The sequence below is a fragment of the Argopecten irradians genome, chromosome 8 (assembly GCF_041381155.1).
Source record: "Argopecten irradians isolate NY chromosome 8, Ai_NY, whole genome shotgun sequence".
In the NCBI taxonomy this organism is placed as follows: domain Eukaryota; kingdom Metazoa; phylum Mollusca; class Bivalvia; order Pectinida; family Pectinidae; genus Argopecten; species Argopecten irradians.
In genome coordinates this window covers 28,385,526-28,402,259 of record NC_091141.1, presented here as the reverse complement: position 1 = coordinate 28,402,259, position 16,734 = coordinate 28,385,526, and the positions used below count along the sequence as shown (strand labels likewise).

The 16,734-nt window shown below is 34.1% G+C and overlaps 1 protein-coding gene across 1 annotated transcript; it reads right to left on the bottom strand.

Moving 5' to 3' along the window:
* Positions 1 to 294: 294 nt before the first annotated feature.
* Positions 295 to 16,323, bottom strand: LOC138330055 (acyl-CoA synthetase short-chain family member 3, mitochondrial-like). Its single transcript, XM_069277430.1, is given in 16 exon segments — positions 295 to 4,673; positions 5,410 to 5,585; positions 6,327 to 6,426; positions 8,108 to 8,230; positions 8,878 to 8,992; positions 9,164 to 9,227; positions 10,164 to 10,259; positions 10,744 to 10,847; positions 11,250 to 11,293; positions 12,000 to 12,110; positions 12,261 to 12,356; positions 12,689 to 12,769; positions 13,613 to 13,756; positions 14,102 to 14,422; positions 15,111 to 15,255; positions 16,017 to 16,323. Coding segments are annotated over 16 exon segments (2,088 nt in total). The 5' UTR covers positions 16,304 to 16,323; the 3' UTR covers positions 295 to 4,592.
* Between the last annotated feature and the right edge of the window lie 411 nt (positions 16,324 to 16,734).

Below are 16,734 nucleotides of genomic sequence, written 5' to 3'. Positions count from 1 at the left end.
TGGTTATATCAACTGATCACCGTCAAAATGGCTAGCTGTTCCATCTTGTGGATTAAATCGTCCTTGATAAACAGTTTTCTTGTATATATAGATGCTTTATAGACCATAGATGCCATAGGAAGATAGTTTAATGCTTAAATGTAACCGATGCAAAGACAATCTATAATAATTTCCAATTGCCTAATAACTTTTATGGCCAAGAACAAAGAAAACTTCACAATTGGTGACAGAAGTGGGATTATTCTGAACATACCTAAATGTACCAAAACAAAAAACAAAAAACTTCACAAAAACTAGAATTAATACAAAAGATTTTATTCATTAAATGTACAAATTAATGATTCACTGGGCAGAGACAATAATCATTTTAAAAATATATAATTATTTGCAGTAAATAAAAGTAGCCTAATTTAAGTTTTGGCTTCAAATAGGTATGACTCAAATTCATTAGAAATTGCATACCAGTATTAGATCCCTAAGTACATACCTCAGCTACAGTATTCAATTTGGTCTTTTTGAATGTTTATTTCATACACCATATTCGACACAATAAGCATCCAGGGTGCTTAAAACATTGAAAAAATGAAGAGGCGCTTAATTAAATATCGCACCAAATTTGGGCTAACATTTCACAAAATCAAATAGAAACACCTATAGTTTTCATATTTTCGGTTTACATTTAATTCAAGGTATTAGACGGAAAATGAGGCCTCAAAAATGGGGAAGAGCGCTTGCAAGGACAGTGGTGCTTGTTGGGTCGAATATGATAAAACACTTTGATTTGAGAAAACATACTGACATTAAATAATGTATACATGTATATTCATGTTCATATACCCCTAACTCCCGTACTAATCATTGAGCGCAAAAACCTCATTTGATTTTTAATCGCAAAGTATATGTGATCATCAGATTGGAGATTACGAAATTCAACCATATTTAACATTTCGTAACAAATTTAACATTATGAAATTCAACAAATTTAACATTTTCGTACAAATTTAACATTATGAAATTCAACATATTTAACATTTTCGTACAAATTTAACTAAGTGAGGCCAAAAATAACTTAGTTCACTAACCCATGTATACAATAATAATGTACCTCCAAATCTGTAATAAACAATTTATATTACAATCAAATAATGATAAAACATGGATGGATTTTCTACAGTGTATATTGTATAAAAAATATCTCGATCAAATATAGGTATATAAAATCTGTATATAAAAATATCATATCGTTCTAACTACCCTTTGTACAGTGTCATGTAAATTGCACATTGTCTACAGTAAAAATATTAACAAAATATAACATGCTGTAAACCCAACTTATTTTAGTGTGCGATTTAATTTCATGAATTTCGCTACCAATTACCCTTAGATATAGTTAAAATAATAGAGAAAAAACGTTTCAACTACAAGAACATTTAGTTTTAGAGATTTTAAAAGGTTAATTGTGAAATTAAATTGCTGTGAAAAAGCCATTTGGTATGGAAACAAGAAATTAATTCGTTGCAAAAATAAGTTGGTTTACACTTATTAATCACTGATACTCCAGGGGTTCCGATCACCCTGGACTATTAAACTGGTGGCAATTAACAGAACAGGTATTTTAGTCCTTTGATACACATCGAAAGAGCCTACTAATTTATAATTAAAAGCTATACACTGTGGTTGACTATGTGGCTTTGAAGTTGGGCGTTGTTCTCTCTGTGGTCTTCATAGAAAATTGTTGTAGGCCTGTGATTGGTTCAGATTTGTTCCCCTGACCTGCCTTCAATTTTACTATGAGATAGCTATAGTCCAGGGGTGTAGAGATTGTAAGTAATTGAAACCCCTGAAGTATCGAGGATGACAATTATATAATTATAGTGTAATTATTTTTCAAGGTAATCTTCACATTTTCAGCATGATTGTAAGTATAAGTTCAGGTTTTTTCATATTATAAAAAAACATCAAAATGAAACATGGCAATTAGGTATATGTATACTGGTTAGTGTGATCAATGTAATTTCAGCAAACACTAAAATCAGATCATTATATATGGCACTGGTAGATTCAACGAAAATATTGTGTTTAAAGTTTAAAATTAATGGACTTCTAACTAATTTAAAAGTTAAATTAAGGACACAAATTGAAAGCTCCGCAGGACTCCAAGGTTTGCAGAATAGGTCTAAAATTAATATTTCAAAAACAGATCACGGGTAATGGTCAACATGTCGAGCAATATTGGTAAAGTCAAAGGCCATGTACAGTCAAGGTCCAAGCCAAAAAATACAAATTGTATGAAAAAACCTTGTGTACATACGTGATATTACAAGAAAACACATCAGATAGGAAAATGATGACATGATAAACCAACATCAAAAGAAATAAACATGCATCTTTATCTTTTAATTAATAAAGTCCATTAAGAAAATGTTTAATGATGCACATTGGATATACATTGTTTATGAGTTTAAATGGCCAGCTGAAATACATGATTTCTCCTGAATAATCAAAATAGTTCACATATAATTATGTATTCAATTTATTAAAATAATTAATATGTATATAAAAATATCTAGATATAGGCTAATTTAATTTCCGTGTCTATAATATATATTTCTCACAATCGTTATAGATTTTCAACATATAATTTCAAGAATACCAGTACATAATATAAAATGACGATGAGGGCTGACAACCATGCATCTGTATATTAGATATATGTTTGATACAATTATTTGTGAAACATTCGGTTTTCAACTCTTGTGTAATTATGTGAAAATTTGTATCTTGCAAAATAAAGTGTTTTACAGTGTAAACCGATTATATGATAATTATCTCAATGATTATTACTTTATGCCATTGAAAGAATGTTATTATAAATGCAGTAAGCCATGCTAAGATATATAAATGTACAGTGTTACATACAATAAGCTATTATGATAATGATTATGATGTGAAACAATTTAATTATAATAGCCTACAAAGTGCAAAATACAAAATACAATTTTACTGTTAATATGGATGTTTTTTTATTCAAATCAGCTTCGAACTGTCCACAGAGTGTCGCATTTTGTTAAATTGTTTTTAGCTACCAGGTATGTATATCTAAAATAATTAAAGATAATTCAAGATGATTGACCTACGACCTGAATAAATCTCACACCCGCCTCCTGTCTGATAAGATTGTGTCTGATGAATCATAATGATTGAAATATTATTCACATTTTCATGTTCATATTATGTGCGAGTGTGAATATGAGAAAAATAACAGACTGAATGAACATTTCCATGCATCAAATAATTCCAATTTTTCAGTAATTAATTGGCACGTTTAATTAAGCATACATTCTAATAAGTCACCAGTAGTGAGCCAATTGCAAAAATTAATAATTAAATAAAACATCTATATATATTATGCTTCAATCTACTATCATTATAATGTCATTAGCTCAACTCCAATTAAAAACCAGTATTAATAATAATAATTTTTTCATACAATTCTTCTGTATTAAAAACGTACATATGATCATGCAGTAATCTAGTTGAGGGACATTGGTCTCCTTTTGTGTTTGATGTGATAGTTTCCACTCAAACCCAAGTTGCCTGACAGATCATCTCTCCCAGATTACTAATTAGAGACAGTTTGGATGTGGAAGATCTCTCAAACCACAATACAGCACACCACGGGAAATCATTTCAAATTTCGAGATAACTGTCACCTTCTGTTTTGCTAATTACTATTTCCCGCTAAAAGTGCAGGAGAAATGATGAGCCAAACACAATCATGCTACTACTGATGCTCAAGACAAGCCACCAGACCCTAAGTTGCTGATAAGACTTTCTCAGCAGAGTTCTTTACTAGATTATCTCCCTCAGTTTAAAACTCTAGAATCAGGCATGTAGTAGAGACAAAAATAATCAAGCCAAATTTAGTGATTTTTTAATATTCTAGAGACTGGTGGCCAGTCTACTACTGATGCCTGCATCAAAGTTTCTATGATAACAATAAATGTAAGGTGCAAAAAGAATTTTTGCTCCATATATGACAAATTGATTGATGGGGCTTAACGTCCATGTTCCGATTATAACCGAGCCTAGGACACTCAATGTGATATCCTTTTAGTAGCATATATATACAACAAGGGAGGTATATACTGTGTATATATAGAACCCGTATAAGAACAGCCATTTCATGGTTACATATATTCTGACATCAGGATTTCATCATTCAGTTCAACGCATTTGCCAGGGTTCATTCAGAAATTGGTGTATCTTATTAGGGCCAAACTTCAAACTTTAGAGACTCCACCAATATCTTATATTATGATCATTTACCTTAAGTTTGTCCTTGATATCTCTAATTGACTTAATTACTTATCATGATACACTGTATATCAACCCTAGAACCTAGTCTGATTTCAACAAGTCAAAACAGATATCAAACTTGTAACCTATGTAAAAATTCAAATAGCATTAATTAGTACTTACATTTTCAGTCAGCAATTTATATGAATCTGTTTATTTTTTATTACGTGGCTTTCTAAATAATGTTTCCATGTACCAGTAAATTACATTGTATCACTAAACAAAACTTCATGTTACTTTGGCGGAAAACCAGCATCAGCTAAGGCTTTGTGTATGGCCGGATATACTGTGGCATCTTCTATTGTAACTGGCACCTGAAAGCAACATATCAAATATTTCAGTTACACTATACAATAACATTTTCTTTAAAATGACAAGATGCTCAATGGGCCATATCAGTTGTTTGGCTATTAATACAATACAACATAATATTAGAAGAACACAATAATAGAAAATTTTGAAATATTTTAGCATTTTGAACCCCTGTGACCTAGCTCGGATGAAGGTTAAGGTCATTCATTTGGACAAACTTTGTAGCCCTTCACCCAAGCATACTGCAGGCTCTACATCAGGCCTCTAGGCCTCCAAGTTATTGACAAGAAGTTGTTATTTTAGCCTAGTTGACCTGTGTGACCTTGAATGAAGGTCAAGGACATTCATTTTTAAAAACTTGGTAGCCCTTCAACCCAGCATTCTTTAGGCCCATTATCTTTTCGATTAATGGGAAGAAGTTGTTTGAATAAAAAGTTTACAGATGGCACACGGCACACAGCGAATCACACACCATGAAGAACGATGCACAATTACTATAAGCCAGGTAATCCTGACCCGCAGATATCATGATACAAGTACAAAACAGATACCGATATATGGCAAAGTAAGCTTGAATTTGAGGGAAACATGATAGATATGTCTGTAAGAGAATGCCCATGCAGACTTGGAATGAAATCTGAAGTAGTCGTAATGGGACATAAGACGTTGGTAACACATCATGATGGATAACACATAGAAATACAAAATAACACAACTAACAGCTGTCATTCCACTTACTTTGTATGGTTTCCCAGCGGCTATAGCTGCCAGTGTGTTTCGGGCTGTCTTGCCAGCACGAGTCTTTGGTAGTTTGGGTACAATGACTGCCTGTTTGAAGCTTGCCACTGGACCTACAAATTCTCGGACTTTGTTGACCACTCCTTTGATGACCTCTGCCTCTGATTTCTTCACACCTGTCAACAGGTACATACCAGTCTTTTATAATGATCAAACTGATATATCTATGATCAGTGCTATATGTTTATGTAAGGAAAATTCAATGTTTGAAACAAAATATTGTAAATTTACAGTTAAGTCACATGAGAGTATGTATATGTCTAGGTATTTGTTTCAATTGTATTGTACAGTACGGTGGTTGAAGCCAATTTTTCTTCCTCTTGAGGTTTCTTTACCTGGACAGATCTGCTTTTCAGGTGAGGGCGAAATATCTCTATCTTACCTAGGGTAAGACAGCATAGAACATTTATATTGGCGTCACAACAACAACGTTTAACTATATCCAAATAAATGCTAAACATTGCATCAATGTTGCAGTGTGTTTAGTACGTAATCACCAGTAAATTTACTCCAGCTTATGCTTTCCCCCTGGCAAAATAATAGGCAGGCTCATTCAAATTCTTCTCCATGCCCTGTCTACAGGTTTTTGTTTCTCAAGAGAACTATCAGCTAGCTGAAGTGTTGGAGGGGGATGGAGGCTAGGGAGTTAAAGACTATAGTCAATTCTTCTCCCCCTCGCTTTACTTCTAGATCATAAGATGGGAAACATTAATATGACAGCGCTCATAGATAACCTGCTAAATAGCTGATATGAAATTCAAACTCAGTCATATATACCAGAGAAGAATTGAGGGCTTCTGATAATTGTCAGGACATCTTAACCACCTGACCAAAGCAGCCCAAAATAAATAACTTACCATGCTTCATTACACAAAGTCCTAGAGGTACCTGGCCCTTCAGTTCATCTGGTACTCCAACAACTGCGGCCTCTACAACATCGTCACTTTCGAGAATGGCCTGAAAAGTTGAAAAAAAATATATGATATATACGTACCCGGCCTACTATACCTTTCGGCCGGGTACGAATTGGTCCCTATGTGTCGTAGTGGAGCAGCGCCTCCGAAAATCACTCGGGCACAATTTTCTATACTTTGTTGTAGGTTTCCGATTATTTCATGCGTATACAAGGATTTACATAATGTTGTTATCCTAAAAAAACATAACTACAATTCTAAATATCAACTGTACCGCTCACAAGACGTTAAATTCATAATTTGAAGACTTCCGGTATATTTTCTCTTCAGAAAGGCCTTCATATATATGTAAAAAAATAATGTCTAGCTGAAAATTTGATATTGTATACGGTTCAGTTTTATTGTCTAGTAGGTAAGCGATATAAAACAAATAAGATAAAATGCATGCAAACGTTTTAATAATGGTTTGCATAATGCATAACCATTACTTTGCTCCATTAGCAGTATGGCACCAATTGTAGCTCTAAAGACGACATCATTATCTGTCTAAAAGTCTTTTGAGCTACATGTACAATATTGCAGCTAACAGGACATGTGTTCCAGTCTGTAAATGTTAATGATGCTGCATATTAGATATAACTGTATATCTAACATGCAGATTTATCTACCCTTGAAAGTATGCATGTAAATTATACCCCTAACTAACCTTAATGTTTAAATAATGAGCTTTATAGTTAATACTATGCCTTTTATGGCCCCGGTGGCAGTGTGATATGGAGGTTTATTTACCCAAAGGTGTGATATTTCCCGAGGGCTTGTCTGAGGGAAATATTACATCTGAGGGTAAATAAACCTTCATATATCACACTGCCACTTTGGACACAAATTGTTTATAATTCCGAAAATTCCCGATTCGCTACACTAGATTAGTATTTAAACTTGGGATGAAAAAAATGGTGTTTCACTCTTTGTCCGTCATTGTTGTATGATTGGAAGGGGAGATAACTTCGTGTGAAAGACGAGCGGTCACCATATATAGGGGCACGCGCCCCAGGAAAATACGATATTTTATTTCCCGCGAGGGAACTATGACGTTTTATTTCCCTGTCATGTGATGTGTTCCAACTAATCACAGACACTGTTATAAACATGAGGTATACTAATATGTGTCATGATGTTGATCTTAAATATGTTTACATAACATTGAACCTCACATAAAACAAGATAAAGCAGCCAGGTTATACTTATCCTTGTCAGCCAGGTTATACTTATCCTTGTCAGCCAGGTTATACTTATCCTTGTCAGCCAGGTTATACTTATCCTTGTCAGCCAGGTTATACTTATCCTTGTCAGCCAGGTTATACTTATCCTTGTCAGCCAGGTTATACTTATCCTTGTCAGCCAGGTTATACTTATCCTTGTCAGCCAGGTTATACTTATCCTTGTCAGCCAGGTTATACTTATCCTTGTCAGCCAGGTCATACTTATCCTTGTCAGCCAGGTTATACTTATCCTTGTCAGCCAGGTCATACTTATCCTTGTCAGCCAGGTTATACTTATCCTTGTCAGCCAGGTTATACGTACTTATCCTTGTCAGCCAGGTTATACTTATCCTTGTCAGCCAGGTCATACTTATCCTTGTCATAGATGTTAAAACTTGATAAAGATTACTGACTTAATATATCAAAGAAAAGGAAGGAATACTCAATACTATAATAACTTACCTCTTCTAATGCTCCTGTAGACAGACGATGTCCCGCTACATTAATGACATCATCTGTTCGAGTTTGAACAGATATGTAACCCTCCTCACAACGATACCCTGAGTCCATGGTGTTGTAGTAACCCTGAAATAAATAACCAGATATATGATTAATACCTGTTTATAATATTAACAGTATCCAAAGTCCATGATATTATACATGTAGTAACCATGAAATATATATTATTCACCAAATATACATGACATTGTAACGAACACCTACAGTATCCAAAGTCCATGAAGTTATACATGTAGTAACCACAAAATATATAATTTCCACCGGATATACATGACATTGTATTAAATACCAACAGTATCCAAAGTCCATGATGTTTTATATGTTGTAACCATGAAATACATATTATTCACCAAATATACAAATTGTATTGAATACCAACAGTATCCAAAGTCCATGGTGTTATGATATCCATAAACATATATATACCATTGGTATACAAAATCTATGGCATTCAAAAGATCACAAAATAAAAGATTATTAGTCTATTAGTGCTTAAGTAAAAATATAAGCACTTAGTCTTAGTCTAGTAGTTCTGGTGACCAAAAATGTCAAGTTCAGCATGTTAATGTACTGGTTACCCAGTAACCTCTGTATGTATCATTGTAGTTATATAGAGCAACATTCTAAGTAACTCTGTCACTTCTTTTCTCCCCTTCTGCATATATACCTATATATGATATATTTGAAATATAAGAAATACCAAACAAACTAACTGGAATACTTTCAAAATAGGTTTCCACAAACTTACTTTCTCAATCAAAATAGGTTTCCACAAACTTCTCATCATTTTTCCACAGTGTTGAGAAGCTTCCTGGGGGAAGCGGCAACCTGCAACAACAAATATTTTCAATTGAATATATGTGAATTAAAAGTAAATCTTTGTAAACTTTTTTTTTTTAATAGAAATCAGGAAATGTAATGTAGCCACGATATTAAATCAGATGAAGTTGGTATACAGGCTGTAATAGCCACTGGAATACATGTACAATGTATACTTACTTGACAACTATCTGTCCTAGTTCCATAGAGTCTGTCTCAGACCCATCATTTCTAAGGACCTTAACTGTTAACACATAAAATATAGAATTTACAATCTAGTCTAACCTTGACTTTGACTTAGGGCTAGTAATCTAGGCTTGAACTTCGACTTATATCATTTCAATTTGTTGAATTATAAACCAGTATTTTGACCATTGAATCAACCCTTGATTCTTTGAATTAGCAATATAAATTCAACTTATCCATTTGATTTTATTAATTAAAACATGCACTCATAGACATCAAAGAGTGATGTTAACTTACTAATAACTACTTTTTTTCAGAAAAAAAATGAAGATGTGAAGTTATAAATACCATCAATAGAATTTCAATGAGGATTTAAATTTATAAAGTCAATTCAAGGAATGATAGACCATGGCCAGTCATAATAAAAAATGATCTGTTGAATTTATTATATGAAACGTTCTAGAATACTGACAACAAGTAAAGAAGGACCCATCTAAATGACTGACCCATATGGGTATCAGACTCTACAGCAGACATTATCAATATCATAATGCATTTACATAATTATATCAGTAAAAGGTACAAAATCTCTCATTTCTGTTTTCATTCTTAAAATTGAAGATGGCTGCTGAGTAGTTATTTTGAATCGAAGAAGCTACACAGTACAATTATCTAAATGGCATGAGGAATCACTCTAATAAATTTTCTATACTTTGTTATTTTTGAAATCAGCTGAACAACCACTTTGAATTCAGCAAAAAGTTACAATTTGCCGATCTAGATGGCATAGTCTTCTAATAGTAATTGTAAACTGAAAATATAGAAACAGAAGGGTGGAAACCTGATGACTATAGGCCACCCTGAAACTAAATGTGGAGCCTAAGCTAATAACAAATTGAAGCGGAATTGTCGTTGTGAGTGTGAGTTATGGTTTCATAATTGGCGAGTGAAGTTAATAATTATGATGACAGATAATCATGTGACCTATACGTACCATTCCAGCCGGGGACCGGCTTCCCTGTAACGCCCTGCGGAGGGTTTGTCCTGTTCCCCAGACCAATGTTAGTAGACGTAATGGCCCAGCCAGTCTCTGCACCAAAATAAAAACGTTATCATATTGTGTTGCCTGTTCTGGCAATTATCAACAGATATTTCCATAGCACACAAGATAAAAGTGTCTTTTTAAATACACAAAACCTTACAATATCACAAAAATGTAGGTAATTTAATGCATAAAAAAACCCAAATTGGTTTCTAAGAGAAGTAACCATGGATATTCTTGAAAATTTACAAACTTAGTTTGATTTGTAACTACTAAATTCTTAGAATAAAAACTAAATATAAATCTTTGCCACAAAGTTGTCTAGGAGAGGGACTTTGATTTGTTGTCTAGCTCCAGCCAACACTTACCTGTGTGCCACCAGTTGTCTATTGTCGTGGTCCAGTCAACACTTACCTGTCTCCACCAGTTGTGTCGTGGTCCAGTCAACCACCTGTCTGTCTATTGTCGTGGTCCAGTCAACACTTACCTGTCTGCCACCAGTTGTCTATTTTCGTGTCCAGTCAACACTTACCTGTTTGCCACCAGTTGTCTAACACAGGGACTTTAAATGTTTCCTTAGTCCAGTTCATAGTTTCTCTGTCACAGTGTTCACCAGCCACAAACATGTTCTGGAACCTAGCAAGGTTTAATATTAAAATTAGTTTTGTCTAATGAATATTTAAATGAAGTAATTTAATGGTGTTCATTAAGCTCATTGAAGCTGCACTGTATATTTATTTAATAATTCTAATCCAGAAGACCAGCACATGTACAGTTAGAAGCTCTGTATTGATGGCATATGAAGCTTCTATGATGTATATTACAGTGATTTCAGTTGAAAAAAGATACACAGTAAAATAACAATAACATAATAATTATTTAAGCATTAATCTGTCTTCCTATGGAATCTATGGTTTATATATATACATTGAAGCTTTGCAGACAATCTTCATAATGGGTGCTACCTGTTGAACATTATTGCATGTACATTAGCTTACAGTGTATGGCCCACATATTTTCAACATATCTTCAACTTACTTTGATAATGGGAAATATTTTTGTCCGTGGTCAGCTTTTGGATCCTGGAATAACACAAAATATTATAATGTACAACATAATGAAAGATCTAACAAATAATATTAAGAAGATCGACATCCAAATTTTACTTGACAAACATTACATATATATCAACAGTGTGTCATGTATATCATTCTTTGTTTAAAAACATTTTACAATTTAAATCAAAATAACATATATATTACCTGTAATATATCATTGAAATGACAACTTTTTTATTACTTTTAAATTGATTAATTTCTCAATTATATGATTAAACTCATCTACTGCTGCATAAATGCAGCAAAAATTATCTCCCTTAAGGCATCACACTTTGAGGACATGAACACTCTTAAGACTTAACCCAGGGCCCTCTCAAGTCTCTCATGCTTGTGATGGCAGAATGGTTTACATTCATTAGCCTCAGACAGGGGAAAAAAAGAAAACCTACCCTACCTGCTCCCAACACCAGGATTTATCTCCCCTGCCATATACTATTATAAGTCTTCTGGTATGTATAGTAATACTATTTTAAGCAGTGACAAAAAAACTAGCAATAGACAAAGTCATGTAGACAGTAAAACCAGTAACTGACTAATGAGTGATAACACTAAGACATTTCGCCTTGGCCATGAAACAAGTAGACTCCCCATGCCTGGCTATAAACTTAAGCTGAGAACTCGTCCAGTTCAGAACTTACCTCCCTTGGTACATGACAGAATCAGAACTTACCTCCCTTCTGATTGCCCTAAGTGCTGTTGGAGCGACAAACATGGCGCTGACATCATGTTCCTTAAGGACCCTGAAGAAAGTTCCTGGATTGGGTGTACCAACTGGTTTTCCCTGTTACCGTATACAAAAAGGTTTTAAAATAGCAATGACCGCACAGTGTTTAGTTTGTAATTTAGTGTAATTATCAACACATTAAAAGTGTACCTCTAATCTATAACCTTCCCTGTATTATGAATTCAAATATAACAGCATATTTCTTACCTCAAAAAGTACTGTAGTGTTACAATTGAGAAGAGGAGCATATGCAATATAGGAATGTCCAACTATCCAGCCCAGATCTGACGCGGCCCACCATACCTGTGAACATGTAATGTCATATGTAAATACTTGGTATCTCAGATTGCAAAACAGGATAATTTTTTTAAAACTTCAAAGACTTGTCTCATAAAATCTCATGAATTTTTTATCACATAACAACAACATCTTGAATTTCAAAGAATGTCAACTCCAAATTGTGCGACAAAAATCCAACAGATTAGGCAATCAGTTTGTCCTGCCACATACAAAATCCACACAGGTGAAATAACTGGATATCAGGCGGATTATGAAATAAAATACAATAAGTCATCTGCTGAAGACTAACTTAACCGTAATTATACAGACACACAAGGTTACGTCTATATATATACCTCCTTTGGTTTTAAGCCATAGATATTCCACATAGACCACTTCAGTACAACAGCATGCCCCGCACTAGGTCTCACAACCGCCTGAAAGAGTAGGTCAACCATAATATATATTGTATACAGAAACAGTTCTTCTTAAATTCAAACTTATATAACTTAATAACCCTGTTTAATTTATTGTATTGTCCAATACAGACAAAAACGTTTATTCATATGATTATACAAATATTGAAAAAAAAATATCCACTTGAATATTCAAATAGCTAAAAGTGATACCATGGAACCCTTAACTTCATGATGTTTAGAAGGTTTGACTGTGTGTATACTTTAGTTATTTTGGGGTAATATATACTTCAGTCAGTGCCTCTGGGCCTCTTTGTTATTGATAAGAAGTTGTTTAATACAATGACCTTGGATAAAGGTCGTTCATTTGAACAAACTTTGTAGCCCTGACATACTACAGTCACCATCAGGTCTTTAGGCCTATTAGTTGTTGACAGACTGGTTTAGCCTATTTGACCCCTGTGACCTTAAATAAAGGTCAGGGTCATCCATTTGAATAAATGACAAATTGAAATTAAGGTTGATGTCATTTTAATTATTTGATCAAACTGAGAATCACTTCATTCCATCATGCTACAGACCCAATAACATCAAAAAGTTGGCCTCTTAGTTTTTGACAAAAAGGCATTAAACATTTTTAGACTATTTGACCTGTGTGACCTTGACTGAACAAACTTGGTAGTCCTTGATTCCAGAATATGTGTTACAGGCCTTATGGTTATTGATTCATTTGAAAGAAAAATGTAAGCACGGTGCACAAAAACAAATGAAGCATGATGATTATCCATGTACATGAGGGTTTTACTGACCCTTTGGGTCAATTGACCTAAAACGTTAACATTTTTCCAAATCCCTACAACCAACCTTAGGAAGTCCTGTGGTTCCGGAGGTGTACAGAATGTAACTAGGGTCCATGGCGGACACAGGAACACAGTCGACAGGAGAGGCGCGAGACATCTCTTCATGATAACAAACATCTCGACCAGCTACCAGCGGAGAAGGTTTAAACTACTCATAATAAAATTTTACACCATGAACACATACATGTATCAGGCACCAGTGAAGAAATAAATTATACATGTAGTCTTTTCTATAAAGACATTCCTGATTTTGTAACGGATTTTTAATATACATATGAAATAGACATTGTTGGCCTTTTTAAAAAGAAAACTTTAATTGTGTTAGTGTTTGGTTTCATGAACCAGATATAATTCACTTTTTGTGTTTTTAGCAGATGTGTTCAATCAAAACTGGCAGTAAAGTAAACTCTATCTACCACTTAGTAGCTGTTGTAAGATTGCAGTAGGCTTTAATTATCATTATTATATTTACGTGTAATTTATACAGTCTTACCCCTGGCCTATTGTAAATGATACATTTGTCAGGCTTGAAGTTGATGTTCGCCAAAGCATTGTCCAGCATAGGTTTGTAGTCAACAGTGTGATTAGGCTCCACACCACAGTTGGCACTCACTACAATCTTAGGCTCTGCATGACTGATACGAACACCTAATTCATTTGCAGCAAATCCCCCAAATACCAAAGAATGAATAGCGCCAATACGAATGGTGGCCAACATTGAGATTATCGCCTGTGGAATCATTGGAAGGTAAATCAGGACCCTGTCTCCTTTTTTCACACCTTGGGACCGCAATACTGCAGCAAACCGGCTCACCTGTAGGTTTTAATTGAGGTCATCTGATCACAAGTTTTAGCCATTTTAAAACAATTGATTCACCACTAACTCTCCATTGCACTAAATATAGACTAAATGATATTGGGTTGGGTAGGTAATTTTTGGGAAATTAGCAACAAAGGCTCCAATCTGACATTAACTTCCCATAAAAATATCGCACTTCAGGGCCCTGTTTCACAAACATTTCTTAACTTTTTGCCAGAGGAAAGCATTACAGAAGTTATCGAAAAATATTAAGTTAAGGATCGAGCCTTCTTTAAAATCTAATGGGTTACTCACTCACTATAGAATTTTAAGTTAGAGAATTCCTCAAAGTTAATATATGTCCATGAAACTGGATGGGCCAAGTTTATCCAGTTATATCAAAAACATTATGATGAATATTACATATGGAGTGAATTAAGACACAAAAAAAGTAAGACTGGAGTTCCAAGTGGAATATTAAATTTTAAAATATTGCTATAATATGATATTGGTAAAAATAAAGTGCCAGCTTTTCCACAGAACTAAGCTGCATGTACGAAGGATTTTTCTTTTTGTCACATACATGTATACCATATATTTATATAAAAGTAGGGAGATTTGAATCACAGAATTGGGTTTTATATTTGATATATATTTCAAGTAAACACTATAGTACATGTACTAGTTATTTAATATATCTTACTTCATCCAGAAGTTCAGCATAAGTATATTTCTTCAGTGAATCTGTTACAGGACTGTCGTAAATGATTGCGACTTGATCCCCATCCCCATTCTCTACATGACGATCCAGAGCATTGTAGCATGTGTTCATTTCTCCACCAACGAACCTGCAGACAAGAAAGCATCTCACTTGATTACTGAGGGGTTAACAAAAATCGTAGGCTTTATGCCATTCATTTCTGAATGCTGTAGGCTTCATCGGGCTTGAATAAAGGTCAAGGTCATTTATTTGAACAAATTTAGTGGCCTTTCATCCCTGCTTGCTGCAAGCTCAATTATTTATAAGACAGTTTGGCACTGTGCCTCTTAATTATTAATTAGTAGTTGGTTTAGGGTTTTGGCCTGTTTGACCACTGTGACCTTGAATAAAGGCCAAGGTTATTCATTTGAGTAAACTTGGTAGCGGTAAGTCCATCATCTCAGCATGCAACAAACCTTATTTCTGCAAGTCTCTAGGCCTCTTGATAATAAAGTTATTAAGTTCATTTGAACATTTTAGCTTAGTATTTGACTTTTGACCCATGTGATTTTTGAATGCCAAGGTTATTCATTTGAACAAACTTGGAAATCCTGCATCTTGTCATGCCACATGCCCATGGCGCAATTACACATCTCATGGCATCTTATATACATTTTATTTTTGTCTATTTTTTTTTTTTTTTTACTTTATCCACACTTGAAGATGCCAGATCATCGATATTAGTACAAAATATAGTTTGATTCTGTTTTAAAATGTAAAAATAAAATTCATTATTAAATTATTTAACATGTATACAAATGTATATGTAAACTACGGTAACTCAATAGGTTGGCATTATCTGCTTTATTTAAGTTCACGATATTATAATTTCTGGAAATATAACCATACCATTTTGTGAATGGTTCTTTGGAGTTGTCAAGGATGCGATCCCACTTTTTATGCCATACGAGATCTTCTGCCGCGGCAGCCCAAAAGTCCTGGGGCGATTCTATAGAATTTGAGAACACCTGATCGTATGTCGACTTCTGCTCGGGGTTGGCGGTGTGCACGCTGAAGGATCGTGCATGGTGATTATAAGGACACGTCACATGGCGAAAACAACATGCATGCGTCTGTCTGACAGCCGCGGAAGAAACTTTTAAGTTTCTTAACAAAGTTGCAATCCTGCTGGCCATTAGTATCGTGCTTAGAAAGGTTAAAAAATACCGAGAGATTACGAGAGTGGAACAGTCTATGTAGGCTCTAAATGCGTTCCGAGTGTTGCCAATTACCGTAGTCACTCAGATAATCATACTGCACACAGAAATACATGTAGCCTATAGGCCTGTAGGAAAACGCTTAATGAATCGCCTTATTTGTATGTACATGTATTATGCCTTTACTTATACGAACAATATTGAAATTCTCATTCTGAGAGAAATAAAAAAAAAGTTGACAATACGTACATTGCACATATATACATGTACAATGTATCTACATGTACATGTACATTTTGTACATTGTATATCGTACAATTTTGTACATTGTATATCGTACAATGTACATGTATACATGTGGTATAATGTATTGCAATATTGTATAATTTTCATGTACATTGATATACATA